Source organism: Mustelus asterias, chromosome 3 (assembly GCF_964213995.1).
Source record: "Mustelus asterias chromosome 3, sMusAst1.hap1.1, whole genome shotgun sequence".
NCBI lineage: Eukaryota > Metazoa > Chordata > Chondrichthyes > Carcharhiniformes > Triakidae > Mustelus > Mustelus asterias.
In genome coordinates this window covers 44550744-44573443 of record NC_135803.1, presented here as the reverse complement: position 1 = coordinate 44573443, position 22700 = coordinate 44550744, and the positions used below count along the sequence as shown (strand labels likewise).

General features: G+C 42.6%; 1 protein-coding gene across 2 annotated transcripts in view; it reads left to right on the top strand.

The window, feature by feature from the left end:
• ect2 (epithelial cell transforming 2) overlaps positions 1-22700 on the top strand; it is a 68536-nt gene that overhangs the window by 25333 nt on the left and 20503 nt on the right. Inside the window, exons 12-18 of one of the 2 annotated variants that reach the window (XM_078202248.1) lie at positions 1563-1682; positions 9385-9453; positions 12743-12853; positions 14642-14738; positions 16240-16321; positions 17491-17569; positions 18022-18141. In XM_078202248.1, coding sequence (XP_078058374.1) covers positions 1563-1682; positions 9385-9453; positions 12743-12853; positions 14642-14738; positions 16240-16321; positions 17491-17569; positions 18022-18141 — 678 coding nt within the window. The remainder of the gene's footprint in view (positions 1-1562; positions 1683-9384; positions 9454-12742; positions 12854-14641; positions 14739-16239; positions 16322-17490; positions 17570-18021; positions 18142-22700) is intronic. The other variant, XR_013496036.1, reaches the window with a different exon arrangement.

Genomic DNA, 22700 nt, shown 5'->3' with positions numbered 1-22700 from the left:
CTATATTCTCTTGCATTTTAATTAAATCACATTAGTCCACGGTACTAAATATTTTCTGCAGTTTAAATAAATAGAAATTATATTTTTGTTTTTTTGGGTTGAAGTGGATGTACCTACCTTGCATCAACACACAATATTTGCTGTCTTGGTTTTTGCAGAATGTAAGCAGTCTACACCTATCTTGATACAGAATTGGCAGTCACATATATTGTTATGCTTCCGTTTAAAAACTCAAAAGGAACTCAATAGTCAAAGGGCAGTAATAACCTCAGCCATTGCTCTATTGGGTGTCAGCCTTATTTATAGCTCTCTTGTCTGCGTTCCTGTTCCAGCAATGTGAGCACATAATGTAAGCTGGCACTTCAGTGCAGAATGGAGTTACCAGTATTGGAAATGATGCCTTTTGGATTAGGCATCAAACTGAAGCCATGCTTGCTCTCTAGTAGATGCAACAGCATTATTCATGAAGAGCAGGAATGGTCATGTCCTAGCTTTTATTTATCACTCCACCAACATTAATGGATTTATATCATTATTATCTTGCTGTGCTCCACTTAGCAGCAGCAGCAGCCAATATACTTCAGAGATAGTAATATATTACTGGCTTTAACACATTTTGGGATATCATGAGGTCATAAAAATACTATATAAATGCACATTCTTTCTGAAATTGGCTTTTTTAACCTATATAATTGCTGTTACTAATTTTTGATGGCATTTGAACTCCTTTTTATGTTTCTGCTTCTATTCAAGACATAATTTGCTTTGACTGCTAAGATTGGGTGGCACAGTGGTTAGCGCTGCTGCCTCACAGGGGCCTGGGTTCGATTCCCAGCTTGGGTCACTGTCTGTATGGAGTTTGCACATTCTCCCTGTCTCTGCATGGGTTTCCTCCGGGTGCTCCGGTTTCCTCCCACAGTCTAAAGATGTGTGGGTTAGGTGCATTGGCCATGCTAAATTGGCCCTTAGGAGCAACTAGGGTAAATGCATGGGGTTATGGGGATAGGGCCTGGGTGGGATTGTGGTTGGTGCAGACTCGATGGGCCGAATGGCCTCCTTATGCAATGTAGGATTCTGATTGGTATCCAATGGAAGATTTAAAATAATATTGCTGTTGGGGACAAAAAGTGGCTTTGATTGTCTACTCAATGGGATTAATAACTTTCAAATACTCCAAGTTTTCACAAGAATCCATAATCTTTTGACACTGATCCTTGAAGGAACATTAACTAGTCCAGTTGGTTCATTAAGGCACAAGGTTCAGATTGACTCTCCTCTTCTGGTGCAGGAAAAAGACATGGGTTTCCTTACTATGGACATATAAGCTTATGACCATAGTAAGTGGCATTGGCTGATGCATGTTCCCACTTATAATGTGGGCGTATGAGAGTTCAATGGTGGATTACGATATCTGTGCAAAGTGAATCCAGTTGTATTCAATATTAATACAGAGCAGATTGTGCACTTTGCATTTTCTATTTCACCCGCTCAATTGTAAATATATCATTTTTTTAAAAATCCAGCCATTATGTTGAGAATATTTTAATTGTCTATACTTTCAGTTATTTAAGGTTCCTTTGGAAAAAGAAGGTCAACTTGGAGGACCTATTCTTGCTCAGGAAGAAATAAAAACAATTTTTGGCAGTATTCCAGATATTTTGGATGTGCACATTAAAATTAAGGTAAGTAATTTTTGCACATAAAATACTGAGGCAGCATGGTTCTGAATGAGGTAGCAATACCCAGGTCATGAAGATTTTAAAAGTTAGTTGACTAACATGACTTCTGTAAATATTAATCTGTTTTGTTTTAACTTGAGCAACTTTAAATGCATGTATGTTCTTTAATCCTCTGGTGTCAGGTCATCAGATTGTCTTGATAAAATGCAGCAGAAAATACAGGAAAATATTTTATCAGATATATCTAAGTGAACTAACTTAAGGAATGCACTAGGAGGAAATGATCAATAGTTTGCACAAGCAATAGTCTTTTGTAATGTGCTGATGTGAACTTGGAGGCAAAAATGGCAATTTTAAAACCCAGTTTCTTGTTCACCACTCCATCATGACTGAATCCAATTAATACACATCCAAATACAAATTAATACTTTTTCATTTTAAAGTATATGTGCCATTTGCAATTTTCAAGCGGTGGGCAGCATGTGGATCTTTTTTGCTGTTTGTCATCTTTCATTTTCAAACATGCATTGTAGCTGGTGAGTAGACACGAATGTTCATGGACTAAAAATCTTTTAAGTCTATTACTTTTCAGGCATACCTGTGAAAACACTTCTTCGAACATGCACTGCAAATGTGATTCTGTTTACCTTAATTTCCAGAAATTGAAATAAGCTTCTTGAAATCAGATTTTATGTTCAGTCTCGTGTGTGATTGAGGGACGTGGTTGCGAATCAGTGAGGCATGATGAAATGGGTTGTTGGAAGAAAAAAAATTCTTCAAAGGGTTGAGAATATGTGGCTTTTGGGGGGGGGGGGGGCGGGTAGGGCAAGAGAGAGAATAAAAGTAAAGCGACTTACCTGGGAGACAGTAACTGAAATGTTAGGGCTGCAATTGCAAATGGAGCTTGGAATGGGACAGCATTTTGAGGACGGTCTGGTGGGCTGCATGTTGAGATGGCTCCTGGACGATCTGCCGAGGAGCTCTTTATTTGCTTCTGGTTTTCATACCTGTAGTGTCGCTGAGATTTTACTTCCTAATCCTTGGACTTTGAACACCAAACTATATTACTCAGCTGCTGTTTCCAATTTGTTGTTCTGTTAAAATATCACCAGCTTAAAATAACTGATCAGTTTACATCCCTTTCCCCCACCACTGCTGTTCCCTGTAGAGCATGTGATTGGACTACTGGGTTCTATTGTTTTTCAATTTCAGCTGCAATCTGTTCCTGGCCACAGATTCATTTGCCAAGACTCAAGTACACTTTGACCTTTGCCATTATTTTTCTGCCCCATGACTGATTCTTCACAGTTCCTGGACCTATCTTTGCCCACAAGTACCTCTGTCAGTGTTTCATTTGATTCTCTATGCTTCCGAGAGCTTTTGAATTGCAGTCCTCTGCCACACCTGTCTTTAACTTGGACAATAGTTTGTTGATGATCTGTCCCAACTCCACCCTATCTATGTCAACTTTATCCCACCACGGTATGTCTGACTCCCTCCAAATGTTTTTTGTCTCCCATTTTACTACTCTATTTTATGCATACTAATTTATATGTAACAAGGCCTATTTTTCTCTGTTCACCTGTGCATTTTGACTGCTGCTCTGGACTATAGTCCATCGGTTTCAATTCCCAAGCCCCCTCTCATACCACATCCCCTTTGTTTACATTTCTCTTTAATCCATCTAGACCTCTCCCTCCTGTCATGCCTCCACTCATTTCTCCTTTCCTCAGGTGCTTGTTTTTCACTGCACTCCCCACCAACCCTTCAGTCTTCCTATCCTCCTGCTGTCATTCCTGAGTTGGTCATAGAAACTAGGAGTAGGCCTTTCGAACCTGTTCCTCCATTCAATATGATCTTGGCTGACCCTCTATCTCAATGCCATATTCCTGCTTTTTCATCATACTCCTTCATGCCATTAAAATTTTAAAACAAATCTATCTCTTTCTTGAATACATTGTGACCTGGCCTCCCAGCCTTCTGTGGTAGAGAATTCCACAAGTTCACTACCCTTCGGGCGAGAAGAAGCTTTTCCTCATCTCAGTCCTAAATGGTCTACCCTGTACCTTGAGATTGTGTCCCCTGATTCTAGATTCCCCAACCATGGAAGGCATCCTCCCTGCATCTAGTCTGTCCAGCGCTGTTAGAATTTTATATATTTCAATCGGATCTCTTTTCATATTTCTAAACTCTAATGAATACAGGCCCACTTGAACCAATCTCTCCTCGTGTCTCCTTGAATAAACCTGCAGCTTTCCCATTTCCCTTGCCATTCTCCAAGGAGCTATTGCAGCATTCATCACTGGCAATCTCAACTGCTCCATCTTGCTCTCTCTTGCCAACCTTGTTATCTAGCATATCCACAGGGACCCAATTTTGCCAATCTCTTTGCCCAAAACCCCACTCAGTGTGGATCCTGTGGACTCTGCCAATGGACCTGTTGGCACACCAGCTCTCTGGCACTTCCTCCTCTTGAGCATCTCACCTTGTTCTACTCCTCTCACTTCTCATTTATAATCATTGCTCTCTACAGCCCCCGCAAATGTTGTTGTTTTTTATTTAATAAAGTTGGTCTAAGATATCTTCACTACTTTTTTATCTCAGCCCCTCCATCTCAATCATACCCTTGAGTTAATTTCCTTCCTATCCTCCTTGATCCTCCTGATTGAGACCACTTGAGCAGCTACTTTGACCATTGTCGCCCAGCAGACTATAGTTCCTCATAAAGTTACCCCCTATCTTACCCCTCAACTTACTAATTTCTCTCTGATTTCCCCTGGTGCAGTATCCATTTGTCCACTGGATTTGCTCTTGCTCCCTTGAACCTCTTCTCAGCAAACTGCTGACCACCCAACTTCTCTCTTTTTTTGCTTCCCATTGCTTTTATCAAGTCACAGATTGCATCTTTTCATGAGGATGATAAAGGTCTCGACCTGACTGCAGTGTTTGACATGTTTGACCACCCTTCCTTCTCCAGTGCTTTTCCACTGTCATTCAGCTAACTGGGACAACATTCTCCTGGATCGTTCTAACCATTTTACTTCTAGCCAGAGAATCGCCGCTTCACTTCTGACTTTCGCAGTTACCTATGTCTCCTGAGGGTCTATCCATGACATACTCCTGTTTCCCATCCCTGTCCTACCCATCAGTGACATCTGAAACCACAGCATTAGTTTTCACATGCACTGACAGTACTCGGCTCTACCTCACTTCCATCTCTCGACTTTCGCTCTGTCTCAGTTGCTGGCATTCAGTCCTGGATGAACAAACATTTTCTACTATTAAGTAAAAGCAAAATATTGTGAATCCTGGAGATCTGAAATAAAAACAGAAAATGATGCCAGGCTCAGTAGGCCTGGCAGCATCTGTGGAGAGCGAAACAGAGTTAATGTTTCAAGTCTATATGATTCTCCAGAGCTCAAAATGTTAACTCTCTCTCTCTCTCCACAGATGCTAACAGGCACGCTGAGGTTTTCCAGCATTTTATTTTCATTTCCTTCAGTTGAGTACTAGGAAAAGTGAAGTCATTGCTTTCAGTCCTTGACGCTGACTCCGTCATACCCTGTCAATTGTCATGACACTGGACCATGGACTCTTAACCATAATATCATATTTGACCCTGAGCCTAATCTCAGATCACGCATCCACATTACCTATGGGGCCTTGCCCTTTCTACTGCTCTAAGTTCCTCTAGCCCTCCAACCCTCTGATATCTATGCACCTTTATACTTGTCAATGCATCCCTGATTTTTAATTGCTCTACCTTGCTGGCCAAGGTTCTAAGTTAGAATCATGGAATTCCTATAAGGCAGAAGTAGGCCATTTCGCCCATCAAGTCTGCATCAACTCTCAAAGAGCATCTAACCCCACTAATCCCTCTAACCTACACATCTTGGGACACTAACGGACAATTTAGCATGCCCAGTCAACCTAACCTGCACATCTTTGAATTGTGGGACGAAACCGGGGCACCCAGAGGAAACCCACACAGACTTGGGGAGAATGTGCAAATTCTATGCAGACAGTGACCCAAATTGAACCTGTCCCTGGTACTGAGGCAGCAGTGCTAACCACGGTGCCACTGTTCTGGATTTTGTCCCCTAAACTCCTCTATCCACCACTCCTGAGATTCTTCTTAAACTCAAGCAATTTGGTCATTTGTCTTAATATGCCGTATGTTGCTCAGTCAAATTTTACTTTACAATTTTCAAAACCTGTACTGCTAATTTTGCTCGTCTTCAAACTGAAGCGTGTGCTACAATTCCTTTGGAGACCAATAACCTTTAGCAAGATATTTGATTTTCCAGTGTTTGGACCGAAATTGTTTACGATTTACATAGGTGATTTGGAGTTGGGGGTCAAGTGTAGTGAGTCAAAATTAGCAGATGACACTTAAGATGAGTGGCAGAGCAAAGTGTGCAGAGGATGTTGCAGGTCTGCAAAGGGATATAGATAGTCTTAAGTGAGTGGGCAAGGGTCTGGCAGATGCAGTACAATGTTGGTAAATGTGAGGTCATCCATTTTGGTAGGAATAACAGCAAAGTAAACTATTATTTAAATAGTAAAAATTGCAGCATGTTGCTGTGCAGAGGGACCTGGGTGTTCTTGTGCATGAATCACAAAAAGTTGGTTTGCAGGTGCAGCAGGCAATTAAGAAGGCAAATGGAATGTTGTCCTTCATTGCTGGAGGGATGGGGTTTAAAATGTAATGTTGTCATTTATCTCAAGAGGCTTGGAATACAAAAGCAGGGATGTACTTCTGAGGCTTTATAAAGCACTGGTTAGGCCCCATTTGGAGTACTGTGAGCAATTTTGGGCCCCACACCTCAGGAAGGACATACTGGCACTGGAGCGGGTCCAGCGGAGATTCACACGGATGATCCCAGGAATGGTAGGCCTGACATACGATGAACGTCTGAGGATCGTGGGATTATATTCATTGGAGTTTAGGAGGTTGAGGGGAGATCTGATAGAAACTTACAAGATAATGAACGGCTTAGATAGGATGGACGTAGGGAAGTTGTTTCCATTAACAGGGGAGACTAGGACGCGGGGGCACAGCCTTAGAATAAAAGGGAGTCACTTTAGAACAGAGATGAGGAGAAATTTCTTCAGCCAGAGAGTGGTGGGTCTGTGGAATTCATTGCCACAGAGGGCTGTGGAGGCCGAGACGTTGAGCGTCTTCAAGACAGAAATTGATAAATTCTTGATTTCTCGAGGAATTAAGGGCTATGGGGAGAGAGCGGGTAAATGGAGTTGAAATCAACCATGATTGAATGGTGGAGTGGACTCGATGGGCCGAATGGCCTTACTTCCGCTCCTATGTCTTATGGTCTTATGGTCTTAAAAACAAGGAGATTGTTGCAGCTGTATAAGGTCCTGGTGAGGCCACACCTGGAGTACTGTGTACAGTTTTGGTCTCCTTACTTGAGAAAGGATATACTGGCACTGGAGGGGGTGCAGAGAAGATTCACTGGGTTGATTCCGGAGTTGAGAGGATTGGCTTATATGGGGAGACTGAGTAGACTGGGGCAATACCCATTGGAATTCGGAAGAATGAGGGGAGATCTTATAGAAGCATATGAGATGAAGGGAATAGATAAGATAGAAGCAGGGAAGTTGTTTCCACTGGCAGGTGAAACTAGAACTAATGGGTTTGGCCTCAAAATAAAAGGGAGCAGATTTAGGACTGAATTGGGGAGGAACTTCTTCACCCGAAGGGTTGTGAATCTGTGGAATTCCCTGCCCAGTGAAGCAGTTGAGGCTACCTCATTGAATGTTTTTAAGGCAAGGATAGATACATTTTTGAACAGCAAAGGAATTAAGGGTTATGGTGAGCGGGCGGGTAGGTGGAGCTGAGTCCACGAAAAGATCAGCCATGATCTTATTGAATGGCGGAGCAGGCTAGATGGGCTATTCCTGCTCCTAGTTCTTATGTTCATGTCTAGATTTCAAGACTTTTAGTAAGACTAAACTTACTACCATTCAGTTGGCAACTTAAACTCGAAGCTATGGGAAGGTTTCCATATTTAAAGACTTAAACTGACCAAAACTCCCCTGCCACAGTTGCACTTTACGGTTCAGAGGACGCTTTTATTCTGGAACCAGTCCAGAGTTATTTTCTGCTCCTGATGGCCACATTTTACTGTCACAGGCAAATGACTTCTCGTTCCCAGACTGACTTTCATGGTGAGGGTTACCCTGGAGATTCCCCTTTCTAGCCAAAGCTAGGTGTATTTTCCAGCATTGTTTAAACCCCCTCAAACTTGGTGTCTTCATTTTGAGCTTGAGCTCCCATCTGCATTCTCATTGTTGAATAATAAAGTCAGCATTTTCTCCACTTCATGTGCAGGTCATAGGGTTGGCCTGCTAGTATAGAAAAACCTTGTACGGAGTACTGTAGTGGCTTGCTATAGACTCTTGCCCCGCAGAGCCCATCTCTGAGGCAAAATGAATCACGTGCCCTTGTATCCAAGTTGAATGCTAATTAGCTATTCTCCAACCCCAAACTCCATTCTATCTTGAAATTAAACAGTTCAAAGCGTAACTGTTTATAAAACCTGACATCCAGTGAGCCTTGGAGACTAAGTTTACCCACAGTCATTACAGATGATCGTGCCATTATCTACAGATGTGAGCATCTTGCACCTTCCAAGTGTAACAACCTGGGCCCTCTTTTTAAGTATTAAGTTACCAAGCTTGTTGTTGGGCAGGATTCAAAACTGGCTACATGAGCCCCTTCATTCTTTCATTTTACCCAATCAAAAAGTGACCCTGCAAAGCCACTGAGGATTTGTTTTGCATAACTCATCCCATCAGATAAGGCATATTTTATGCATCATTTGCAGAGACGGACAAAGCTGTATCTGTCCTGCTTTCATCAGCATATTAAAAAATATGACATCCAGAAGCCCATTTTCCCTATTGGATCTAGATCCATCTCTAACCTATTATATAAGGTTCTTTCACCATGTAATCATTCTCAGAGTTGCAGTGTCTCCAAAACCACTTTTCAGATCATTGGTAAAAACAAAAAGCAGCAGCAGGGTTCTATTAGTGACTGGGTTTGAAAATGCAAACAATCAGATTTACATGTGCTATTTGACTTTCCACAGTCAGGTGACCTCTGTCATGAGGCAATCTCTGTCAGCTGCTATCTTAGAATCCGTTCAGTAAAGACCCCTCACTGAGAAAGCACTGATAAAGCTCTGAGGTCACAAAATAGCCACCATTGCCACTTTCACTACCTGCTTCTCTCTTCCTCCTCCCCCCCCCCCCCCCCCCCCCCCCACTAACAGCTACCATTTATCTATCTAAGGCAATGTAATCCATTCCTTACCCAATCAAGAAACAACCTCCTCATATATGTGATTCAGCCTTATTTTTGTAGCCATTTGTGCAGTCCTTTGTCAAGGGGTTTTCTAAAAGCACCAATACTTAATCCTGATCGTGATTCTGACATCTGGCATAAATGTTTGAAATCACTGGCACTACTGACAATTTTCACACTCCAGTTTGAATCTTGAATACTCTACAATGCTTGTTTCTGTACAGCTCGCATTGAAGCTGCCCTCGTTGGAAAAGAGTGATTCTATGTTGAGGACTTTATAATATCAATGTCACATTGGCACATGACTACTGAGATGTTTAATGTGACTGCTTTATGACACTTGTGAATGGCATTTTATTTTGTTTCTTTCCATAGACAGATCTTGAAGAACTCATTTTAAACTGGTCAGAACACCACAGTATAGGTGGCATTATCCAAAAATATGTAAGTATTAAAGTGTTTACTTTAAGAAAAACTGAGGTGGCCTAGTGGGCAAGGGAATGAACTGGCATTCCTTTGAAGCCAAGTCTGTACTATTTGACCTCAGCAGGGGATTGGCCTAGTGCCACTTGTCTAGGGAAGGGGAAAAATTACCAAGTTTGATTGACTGCTGTTCCATTTCCAGGTGGGGACAGGATTTGATGTTAATGCTAGCTAGCAAGGTCTTCTCTATGAAGAACAGCTGGCTGTGTAATATGTTGCATGTCTCTGGGCTATCTGATTGACATTTAAGACAAATCAGTATCTTTTGGAGGAAAAGTGAAAGATTTCTTTAAAGACAGATTGGAGTTTTTAAACTTTGTGGGTTTTATTTTATCTCCTGTTATATTGATGAAAGGATTTTTGATTTTGTGTCAATTTGAGATGGCTGACCGTTGGGAACAGGATGCCTTTTCATTAGTACCACCTCAACAGAGTGTGGAGATTTGGTGAGCTGAGGGAAAGTTAAATATCTTTCTGAAACTCTTGTATTTGTATACAACGTTTAAATGCAATATCTGTTTCCTGGCAAGGCCGTGGAAGCAGAGTCTTTTAAATGTTTTTAAGGCAGAGCTAGATAAATTATTGGGTAACAAGGAGGTGAAAGATTATTGGAGGTTGGTAGGAATGAGGGGTTGAGGTTACGATTGGATCAGTCGCCAGCAAGCTTGAGGGGTCAAGTGGCCTACTCGTAATTAGTATGTTAATTTCATCATTTCTGGATGAAATTGTGTACAGGGGTGGAGGGAAGGAAAGAGGGAAAAAAATACACATTTGACAACTAAACGTGACTGCAGGGCAAGTAATATCCACGTGATACCAAGAAATGCTGAATGCACTGGATGCTGCAAAGGCTATGGGCCCTGACAACATTCAGGTAATAGTACTGAAAACCTATGCTGCAGAACTAGCCACATTACTAGTGAAGCTGTTGTAGTACAGCAACAATGCCAGCATCTACCCAGGTGTCCTGCCCACAAAAAGCAGGACAAATCCAACCCAATGAATTAGCGTCCTGTCAGTCTGCACTCGGCCATCAGCAATGGGATGGAAGATGTCGTTGACGGTGTTATCAAGCGGCATTTACTCAGCAATAATCTGCTCACTGCTCAGTTTGGGTTCTACCAGGTCCACTATGCTCTTGACCTCATTGCACTCTTGGTCCAAACGAGCTGAATGCCAGAAGTGAGGTGATTGCCCTTTACATCAAGGTAGTATTGGACAGAATATAGCATCAAAGGGCCCGAACAAAACTGAAATCAATAGGCATAAGGAGGAAAGTTTGCCACTAGATGGAGTCATACCTAATCCAAAAGATGATGGTTGTGGTTGTTGGAGGTAATCGTCCCCATCCCGGGGCTTTACTGCAAGAGTTCCTCAGGATCATGTCCTAAGCACAACCATCTTCAGGTGCTTCATCAATGACCGTCTTTCCATCATAAGGTCAGAAATGGAGATGTTTGTACAATTAACAGCAATGTTCATCATTCATCATGACTCAATACTAAATCAGTCTCTGCCCATATGTAGCAAGATATGGACAAAGTTCAGGCCATGGGTTGTTAAATGGCAAGTAAATGCTTCATACTGCAAAAGTGCTAGGTATTAACCATTTAAATGAGAGAATCTAACCATTTGCTCAATGACATTCAATGGCGTTACCATTGTTGAACCCTCCACTATCAGCGTCCGAGGGCTTGCTGGTGGGACAAATCCAACATGGCCAAATTCCACCACAAAATTATTTAAGCTGTCATTGGGTTCTGTCAGCAGCATTTGCTCAGCAGCAACCTGATCACCAATGCTTAGTTTGAATTCTGCCAGGAGCATCTGCTTCAGACCCTATTACTGCTTGTCCAAATATGGACTAAGAGCTCAATGACAAAGATAAGGTATGAGTAACCATACTTGGCCATCATAAAATTGATGTCAGAGGGAATTGGGGTGGAGAGAGCTCTCTCCTGGCTGCGATCGTACCTAGCACAAGGTAAGTCATTTATGGTTTTCAGCCACAGAATGTCACTGCAGAAGTTCTCTGGACATTGCTGTAGTTCCCAATGATCTTTAGCTGCTGCTTCAATGACTTTCCCTCCATAAGGTCAAAAGTGGATAAGTTTGCTGATAATTGCATTGTTCAGTATCATTCATAACTTCTGAGATAATGGAGCAATCTGTGCTTGCATGTACCAGGAACCTGATAAAATTCAAGCTCTGGCTAAGTGGCAAATAACATTTGTGTTGGCTGGGCTCTGTCTATCAAGGGAGAGTCTAAGTGTTCCTCCTTGACATGCAACGGTATAATTTTTTTTGATGGGATGTGTCACTGGCTAGACCAGCAGTTTTATTACCCAGTCCTAATCGCCCTTTGGCAATGAACCACCCCCTTGAAACTGCTGGCCAGTAACCTAAATGTACCAATCACATAAATAGTTACAAAAGTAGATCAGAGGTGCATATTGTGCTGGGAATGACTCACGTTACCCCCCCTATAAGATACAAGACAAGAGTATAATGGAAAAATCTCCCCTTGTGCTGTCTGGGGAAGCACAACACCATCCAAGGCAGAATAGATTGCTTGATTGGCAATCCACCGACCATATCAAACATGCATTCCTCCATCATTAGTGCACCACGTGTACCATCTACAAGATTGGACTGCAACCACTCAAGGGTTCTTCAACAGAAAACCCCTCCCAAACCTATGATCTCTACCAGCTAAAAGAAGGGCAGCAAGTGCATGGGAACACCAAGTTCCCTTCCAACTCACACAGCATCTTGACTTGGAAAAATATTTCCATTCCTTCATTGTTGCTGGTCAAAGTCCTGGAACTCCCTCTTCAAATGGCATTCTTTGGATGTACTTGCACGCATAAATTGCAGTAGTTCAAGTGGCAGCTCACCACTGCTATCCCATGCAATAAGTGCTGACCTTGCCAATAATGCCCTCATCCCATTACTGCTTTTAACTACTCTTGATTTCCTGAATTAAATGGTTTCTCTTGGAGCTACAATCTGGACAAACTGGGTTATAATAAACTTAGTTAAATTCTGAAGGATTCATTAGCCTAAAGATTTGTAGAGGTGTACGTCACTAAGGAGTCCTTAAGTATTTAATTACAAGATTACAAAACATCCTTGAAGGTTTTAGCTCCCATGTGCCAGGTAGAACACTTTTCAGTCACAGAACAAAATAACAGATTGCCATTTGATTTAAATTTATGCAATGGATTGAAATTGACAACTTCTTTTTCAGTCAAAGGACTTGGTGAAGACCTATCCGCCATTTGTGAACTTTTTTGAAATGAGCAAAGAGACTATTGGGAAGTGTGAAAGACAAAAGCCAAGATTTCATGCCTTCTTGAAGGTATGGGATTTATTTGAAGCATTTGTACATCCTGATTTTCTAATTCTCTTTCTGAAGAGTGCAGATGTCCTTGCACTCACCTGAAACCATTGTCAGTGAATTCAATTAGGATTTGAATTGACCAGTTCATGTACTTGTCCACACTTAAAGCTGCTATGAAAGTAATGCTTTATCTTTAAAAAAAATCAACATACAAAGGTTTCACCTGGCAAGCCTCTTAAAATGGTTTTTAAAAAAGCAAAATTCTGCAGGTGCTGGAAATCTGAAATAAACAAGCTCTGAACAAGAGTAATAATGGACTCAAAACATTAACTCTGTTTTTCCCTCTGCGATACTGCCAGATTTGCTGGGTATTCCAGTATTTGTTGTTTTAATCTCTTAAAATGGTTGCTGGGTGACATGGCTGGAATGAAAAGTTTCATACAATTTTCCTTCCTCTGAAAAGATGTTTCTCCACTGTTGCAAAGGAAAACATCTACTTTTGCTTCACATATCTGTACAGTAGAACTGTGAAGAACTTCGCAGCTCAGCACACCATGTGCCACTTCATGGTAGGCTAGAGAAAAAGGTTGGATCTCATGGGATAAAGGGGTTGGTGGCTAGATGGGTGGAGAACTGGCTTGGTCACAGAAGACAGAGGGTGGTAGTGGAAGGGTCTTTTTCCGGCTGGAGGCCTGTGACTAGTGGTGTTCCGCAGGGCTCTGTATTGGAACCTCTGCTGTTTGTGATTTATATAAACGATCTAGAAGAAGGTGTAACTGGGGTGATCAGTAAGTTTGCGGAAGACACAAAATTGGCAGGACTTGCAGGTAGTGAGGAGCATTGTCAGAGGCTACAGAAGGATATAGATAGGCTGGAAATTTGGGCAAAGAAATGGCAGATGGAGTTCAATCCTGATAAATGCGAAGTGATGCATTTTGGTAGAAATAATGTAGGGAGGAGCTATATGATAAATGGCAGAACCATAAAGGGTGTAGATACGCAGAGGGACCTGGGTGTGCAAATCCACAGATCCTTGAAGGTGACGTCACAGGTGGAGAAGGTGGTGAAGGCGGCATATGGCATGCTTGCCTTTATAGGACGGGGCATAGAGTATAAAAGTTGGGGTCTGATGATGCAGATGTATAGAACATTGGTTCGGCCGCATGTGGAATACTGCATCCAGTTCTGGTCGCCACACTACCAGAAGGACGTGGAGGCTTTGGAGAGAGTACAGAGGAGGTTTACCAGGATGTTGCCTGGTATGGAGGGGCTTAGTTATGAGGAGAGATTGGGTAAACTGGGGTTGTTCTCCCTGGAAAGACGGAGGATGAGGGGAGACTTAATAGAGGTGTATAAAATTATGAAAGGCATAGATAAGGTGAACGGTGGGAAGCTTTTCCCCAGGTCGGTGGTGACGTTCACGAGGGGTCATAGGTTCAAGGTGAAGGGGGGGAGGTTTAACACAGATATCAGAAGGACATATTTTACACAGAGGGTGGTGGGGGCCTGGAATGCGCTGCCAGGCAAGGTGGTGGAGGCAGACACACTGGGAACGTTTAAGACTTATCTAGACAGCCATATGAACGGAGTGGGAATGGAGGGATACAAAAGAATGGTCTAGTTTGGACCAGGGAGCGGCACGGGCTTGGAGGGCCGAAGGGCCTGTTCCAGTGCTGTATTGTTCTTTGTTCTTTGTTCATTGCCTTGGTGGTGATGAAGCTTTTAGCTTTTAAAATTTTGACTCGTTAGTCTCATCAATTCATAATGAGAAATTTAAAAATGTTATTACTCTCATTCTTTTGACAGATTAATCAAGCTAAACCTGAATGTGGTCGCCAGACCCTGGCTGAGCTGCTTATTCGTCCTGTACAGAGGTTGCCAAGTGTTGCCTTGCTATTGAATGGTACTGAGACCGTCCGAAAAGTTCGTTGAACATTTAGGAGTGCATATAACCTAAACTTTAAATTATTTTAACATCGTGGGTGTGATTTTTTTTTTCTCTCTCCCCACCCCTCCCCCCTGCGCTGCTTTAGCAGCACAGCGAGCCAAGAGACTCAAGTGGAGGCAGTTTAGCAGGCTCCCCATTGGGTGTCACGGTCTCCAGGTTTCCGGTGCCGTCAACTCCATGCCAGAAATCGTTGTGGAGCTTTATAATTTAGTTAAATTATGATTTTAATCTAATTAGCAGATCCAGGACTGAAGTCTCCGGGCCCGCTAGCGTCTGTCCCCTCCATCCCCGCCAGGAGTGTTTCACTCCAGCAGGATTTACAATAGCTCTCCACTTGCGGGAAGCTGGCAGCCTGACCCTGCTGGCATGAAGGGGGGCCAGGGAGGCCCCTCAGGAGGTCGGGGGTAAGGGGGGTATTCCTGGGCATTTCCAGCTTGGCAGTGTCAGCCTGGTCCCCTGACACTGCCCAGCAGGCAAAGTGGCAATGCCCAAGGTGCTGGCAATGCCCAAGGTGCTGTCACTGCCCACCAGGGCCACCTGATGAAGGGGCAATGCTTCGAAAACTTGTGCTACCAAATAAACCTATTGGACTTTAACCTGCTGTTGTGAGACTATTTACTGTACCAGGCATTGGACATGCCAAGGGGGTGGGGCTCTGGGGGGTGCAATCATTGGGAGTGGGGAGTCCCGCTCCCACTCTGCACTCGGAGGGAGGCCAGCGATCGGGGCTGGGCATTTGTGGGGGGGGGGGCTGGTAAACAGATGGTTGGGGGGGTGGGTGTCACACAGCCAGCGATGCAGGGTTGGCCAGTGATTGAGCTGGCCAGCGATCAGGAGGCTGGAATGCGGGGCTACTGCGCATGCGTCGATCTCGGCGCTGACAGATTGACCTGTGCGCCGTGGCCCGCTCAGTGCAAGACTGCCGGCCTCTCCAACAGGAATTGACCCCGTTCCCTGATTTTTAATAAGATTCACACTAGGGCACTCTGTAATGCACAGTGTGTGGGAGATTCATTTTGAAAATCCCACTGAAAGAACCAGCGGGATTTACTCCAGTTTTTATGTGAATTCGACACTTAGAATTTTTTTGGAAGAGTCCCACCCCGTATCTGTACCAAAATCCATGTGTAATTAGATCAAAAAAGACCAAATTTCATCTTGCAATCTTGTATGTTTGCATTGAGAAAGAATTTTGCAATGTGTGGATATCATGGAACAGATAAAATTTGAAAATTTGTTCATGCACACATCTTAATTTTTTTAAAGCCACGGAAAAGGCTCGAGACCGTTGAATCTCAATTCTTAAAGTGTGAGTTAGATTTTGTGGGAAAGACGAATGTGGCTAGTGTGTCTTAGCCTGAGATACTGACTTCTATGTCTACCAGATATCACTTGAATTTTAAATTAACTTTCATTCATAATTGTAAACGGCCAAGCCAATTTATCTTTTGTTTAGACCTTAGGAAGCATACTGCAGATGACAACCCTGATAAAGTCAGTTTGGAAAATGCTATTGAGTTACTAAAGGAAGTCATGACGTAAGTTTTGGGTTTTTATACATATCTTTGGGACTTAATGCATTGGTAGTCAATTGATCAGGACAGTGTTTCAATTCTACATTCAAATTCGTGTAATGTGCAAAATGGGTGGGATATGAAAAGCTATTAGATTTTTTTTAATGCTCCAAATTCCTTATAACCAACTTGGTTGACACAGTACATAACTACTTGATCTGTTTTGGTGACAACTCTCAGGAGTACCATTGGAATAGCACCCACTCAATAGACAGATATGGCCTATTCTAATGCCTGATCCAAAAAGCTATGACAGCATTTAAGCTGTGGACATTTGAGATGTGAACCACACCTCCTAAGACCATTTGATAACTTAAAGAAGGAATTGATAAAAATGTTGATATTTAATGTGCATCATCACCTTTGCCGATATTATTTTTCATTCAACGGATGTGGGCTTCGCTGGCTAGGCCAGCATTTATTACCCATCCCTAATTGCCATTGAGAAGATGGTGAGCTGCCTTGTTGTACTGTCACAGTGCATGTGGTGTAGATGCTGTTTGGGAGCTCCAGGATTTTGACCCAGTGAGATGGTAAGTGGCTTGGAGGGGAACTTCCACGTGATGGTCCCATGTATCTGCTGCCCTTGTCCTAGATGGTAGTGGGCTGCTTTGTCCTGGGTAATGTCAAGCTTTGAGTGTTGTTGAAGCTGCAGTCATTCAGGCACGGGATATATTTTACTGAAAGTGTGCTGACCATTGATGATGCTGTGTGTGGAAATGATTAAGTGCTTTCTGCAGAAAATAGAAACTGGCTATATTTTGGTTTTGAAGAAACACTTTATTTTGGAATTTGTGATGGTAGTTGGGTCAAACCCTAAAGCCGGTAGGTTTCAAAATATTCCACAACGATGGGTTCAATTTGAAGACTTCTTGCTAATCAGAAGGTGCTAAATAAAACAATATCACGTGGAGCATATGAAAAAACACTGCCTGTTTTGATCAGTGTTCCAAATTATGAACAGACTTAAAACTATTTTAATATTGAGAAGTTAAATTAAATAAATTCTCCACTTAGATCAAAGTCAAAATATCAACATTTCTGCCCCATTCTTTTCTATAACTAATCATAATTCCTTGTTCATGCAAATTTTCTGATCCTCATTTTGTTTTGTGTATTGTCATTGTTTTTAGACATATCAATGAAGACAAAAGGAAAACTGAAGGTCAACGACAAATCTTTGATGTTGTCTATGAAGTTGATGGTTGTCCTGTAAGTGCATAAGCTGCTAGCACGTTTGTACAGGTGCATTTTTTTGGGGGTGGCGCTGTGGGGTAGTGTACACTGAAGTATTTGGGAAATTGTCAGTTATGCTTCTAATTTTCCTCACTTAAGAAAGCACATTGATGGTCTCCGATAGGATTTTATAACAGTAGCTCCAGGGATCATGAACAAAGCTTATATTTATACTATTCCCACTGACATTGCAGTTATATGTATTTTCATGGATGTTAATCATTTCAAAATCACCATAACCTGATGAGTCAATTCACAAAAATGGCTTGAAGTTTTTTTTTATTCCTCCAATTTGTCCCCTTCTAATGCTTGAGAGAAATGGTCATGTAATACTTTACACCTTGAAATTGTAAAACACTTTTAAAAAAAAAAATGCAATGTTTTGAAGATAAGCCTTGTTCACTAAGAAATGTTGTCCTTTTGTTTAGGCCAACCTGCTGTCATCTCACCGCAACCTTGTCCAGCGAGTGGAAACTATTGTACTAGATGATGACTTGTGTGACCGAGGTGAACAAGTCACTTTATTCTTATTCAATGACTGTCTTGAGGTAAGAGCACATTTGAGTTTTGAGAAAGCAATGTAACTGAGCAGAATTCTACTTGCAACAATCATTGTGTAGCCTAGATTACATATTTATATATTGCACGCAAATTTCTGTGTCCCGAAGTCTGTCTTAAAAAGTCATTTCCAGGGTGACTCAATTTTACCAAAATCTTTATACTTTTGATGTCTTGGTAATGTTCTGGATTTCATCGTGCCATCAATTTCATGCTACAGGATATGTAGCTAGACTCTTTGCAGTGAGGATCATTGCAAGTTGATGGTGTCCTTTGCAGTATGAGTAATTTTGAAGGTTCAGAAGACTGCCTATAATGTTATGGATTTGTTTTGCACCGGAAACCATTTTTGCACTTGACCTCCACAAGTAGTCACTATGGCAGAGCTTGCAGGCGGGAACTGTGTAAAAAGGGCTATCTCCAGGTAATGCTTTATTTTCAGAACTGAACATTTATTGCGAGCCCACTAAATAGTCAGGCATTAAATAACAGCCTGAAAATCCATAGACCATTTTGCATTTGGTCTAATCAAATTCCATTGGTTTAATTCCAAAATCTGCAACAGACAAAGGGGTGCAATTGAGAAATTGTGACGAAAGTACATGCATTATGCTACAGGTTCAAGTTTATGCTAAAATAAACATGCGTAATTACAAACTTTAAATCTTCAATGAATCACTGCAGTCAGACAGTGTCATAGAAATGTTGGCTCTATTGTCTCTCCACAGATTTTGTCAGACCTGCTGAGATTTTCCAGCATTTTCTGTTTTTGTTTCAGATTCCAGTATCTGCAGTATTTTGCTTTTATCATAGAAATGTAATGATTTTCTTCCTTTCCATTAAATTATGCAGTTTTATGGATACAGCTTAAATGAGTTGACCACCAAAAAATAAGCATTTCTAATCTTTTATAATTATATAATCTTATCTTACATAATTGGATGGTGGTTTGCCTCCCTGGTGCTGGGATCAGGGATGTTTCTGACCGTATCCAAGAAATCCTGAAGTGGGAGGGAGAGGAGCCAGAGGTCGTGGTGCATACTGGTACCACTGACATAGGCAGGAAAGGGGAAGGGGTTATGAAAAGAGAATATAGGAAGTTAGGTAGGGAGTTAAGAAGGAACGCAACGGTAGTAATCTCGGGATTGCTGTCTGTGCCACGGGACAGTGAGGGAAGGAACGGAATAAGGTGGAGGCTAAATGCGTGGCTGAGGGATTGGAGCAGGGGTCAGGGATTCAGGTTCCTGGATCATTGGGACCTCTTTAGGGGCAGGTGCGACCTGTACAAAAAGGACAGGTTTCACTTAAATCCCAGGGGGACCAATATCCTGGCCGGAAGGTTTGCTAAGGCTACTGGGGAGTGTTTAAACTAGAATGGTTGGGGGGTGGGAATCAAAATGAGGTGACTGGGAGAGAGGAGGTTAGCTTAAAAATAAAAGGGGCTTGTAGACGGTGTCAGAGGGAGGATAGGCAGGTGACGGAGAAGGGGAGCGCTCAGACTGAAGGGTTCAGATGTGTGTATTTTAACGCAAGGAATGTAGTGAACAAAATGGATGAGCTTGGAGCGTGGATCACGACTTGGAAGTATGATGTGGTGGCCATTACAGAGACTTGGTTATCTCAGGGACAGGACTGGATACTTCAAGTGCTAGGTTTCAGATGTTTCAGGAGGGACAGGGAAGGAGGCAAAAGAGGTGGGGGAGTGGCACTGTTGATCAGGGATAGTGTCACAGCTGTAGAAAAGATGGATGCCACAGAAGGATTGTCTACGGAATCTCTGTGGGTGGAGGTTCGCAACAGCAAGGGGTCAATAACTTTACTGGGTGTTTTCTATAGGCCGCCCAATAGTAGCAGGGATGTGGAGGAGCAGATTGGGAAGCAGATCCTGGAGAGATGTGATAATAACAGAGTGGTCGTGATGGGAGATTTTAATTTCCCAAATATCGATTGGAATATCCCTAGGGTAAGGGGTTTAGATAGGGAGGAGTTTGTTAGGTGTGTTCAGGAGGGCTTCCTGACACAATATGTGGATAAGCCTACAAGAGGAGAGGCTGTACTTGATTTGGTATTAGGGAATGAACCTGGGCAGGTGTCAGATCTCTCAGTGGGAGAGCATTTTGGGGATAGTGATCATAACTCTATCTCTTTTACATTAGTATTGGAGAGAGATAGGATCAGTCAAGCTAGGAAAGTGTTTATTTGGAGTAAGGGCAATTATGAGGCTATTAGGCAGGAAATTAGAGGCATAAATTGGAAGGAGGTTTTCTCGGGGAAATGTACAGAAGAAATGTGGCAAATTTTCAAGGAAAATTTGTCTGGAGCTCTGCACAACAACGTTCCAATGAGATGGGAGTTATGGTATGTTACAGGAACCATGGTGCACGAAAGCTGTAACGGATTTAGTCAAGAAAAGAAAAGCCTACAAAAGGTTCAGGGAGCTCGGTAATGTTGGAAATCTAGAAGAGTATACGACTAGTAGGAAGGAACTTAAGAGGGAAATTAGAAGAGCAAGAACGGGTCATGAGAAGGCCTTGGCAGACAGGATAAAGGAACACCCCAAGGCATTCTACAAGTATGTTAAGAGCAAGAAGATAAGATGTGAAGGAGTAGAACCTATCAAATGTGACGATGGGAAAGTCTGTATAGAACCAGTAGAAATAGCAGAGGTACTCCATGAATATTTTGCTTCAGTATTTACATTGGAAAAGGATCTTGGTAGTTGCAGTGCAGACTTGCAGTGGACTGAAAAGATTGAGCATGTGGACATTAGAGGAGAGGATGTGTTGGAGCTTTTGAAAAGCATCAAGTTAGATAAATCACCGGGACTGGATGGGATGTACCCCAGGTTACTGGGAGGCGAGGGAAGAGATTGCTGAGCTTCTGGCGATGATCTTTGCGTCATCAATGGAAACGGGAGAGGTTTTGGAGGATTGCGGATGTGGTTCCGTTATTCAAGAAAGGGAGAAGAGAGAGCCCGGGAAATTATAGACCGATGAGTCTAACCTCAGTGGTTGGTAAGTTGATGGAGAAGATCCTGAGAGGCAGGATTTATGAACATCTGGAGAGGAATAGTATGATCAGAAATAGCCAGCATGGCTTTGTCCAAGGCAGATCATGCCTTACGAGCCTAATTGAATTTTTTGAAGATGTAACTAGACACGTAGACGAGGGAAGAGCGGTAGATGTAGTTAATATGGATTTCAGCAAGGCCTTTGATAAGATGCCCCATGCAAGGTTTATTGAGAAAGTGAAGGGGCATGGGATACAAGGGGACATTGCTTTGTGGATTCAGAACTGGCTTGCCCACAGAAGGCAAAGAGTGGTTGTAGATGGGTCTCTTTCAGCATGGAGGTCGGTCACCAGTGGAGTGCCCCAGGGATCTGTTCTGGGACCCTTGCTCTTTGTGATTTTTATAAATGACCTGGATGAGGAAGTGGAAAGATGGGTTGGCAAGTTTGCTGATGACACAAAGGTTGGTGGTGTTGTGGATAGTGTAGAGGGATGTCAGCAGTTGCAACGAGACATAGATAAGATGCAAGACTGGGCGGAGAAGTGGCAGATGGACTTCAACCCAGATAAGTGTGTGGTGGCTCATTTTGGCAGGTTGAATAGGATGAAAGAATATAATATTAAAGGTAAGACGCTTGGCAGTGTGGAAGATCAGAAGGATCTTGGGGTCCGGGTTCATAGGACGCTCAAAGCAGCGTCGCAGGTAGAGGCTGTAATTAAGAGGGCGTATGGAACACTGGCCTTCATCAATAGAGGAATTGAGTTTAGAAATCGGGAGATAATGCTGCAGCTGTATAGGATCCTGGTCAGACCCCACCTGGAGTACTGTGCCCAGTTCTGGTCGCCTCATTACAGAAAGGATGTGGAAGCCATAGAAAGGGTGCAGAGGAGATTTTCAAGGATGTTGCCTGGATTAGGTGGCATGCCTTATGAGGATAGGTTGAGAGAGCTCGGTCTTTTCTCCTTGGAGAGGCGAAGGATGAGAGGTGACCTGATAGAGGTGTATAAGATTGTTGAGAGGTATTGATAGAGTGGATTCTCAGAGGCTTTTACCGAGGGCTGGAATGGTTGCCACAAGAGCTCACAGGTTTAGGGTGCTGGGGAGTAGGTACAGAGAAGATGTTAGGGGTAAGTTTTTCACTCAGAGGGTGGTGGGTGTGTGGAATCGGCTGCAGGTAGTGGTGGTGGAGGCGGATTCGATAGGGTCTTTTAAGAGACTCCTGGGTGAGTACATGGAAGTTAGTAAGATAGAGGGTTATAGGTAAACCTAGTAGGTAGGGACATGTTCGGCGCAACTTGTGGGCCGAAGGGCCTGTTTGTGCTGTAGCTTTTCTATGTTCTAATCAGAGTATCCAGACCTCCACCTGAGTGATCGGAGTTAAAATAATTAAAAATGGCTTTGAAAAAAAACTATATTGATACATTGAATAGTTTTTTTTGGTGTACACTAATCAGTTTTTTGTAAATTAAACTTCTGAAACAAAATTAAAATGTGCCAACTAGTACCTGCACGCGCAAGAAAATGATTGCAATTTGAAAA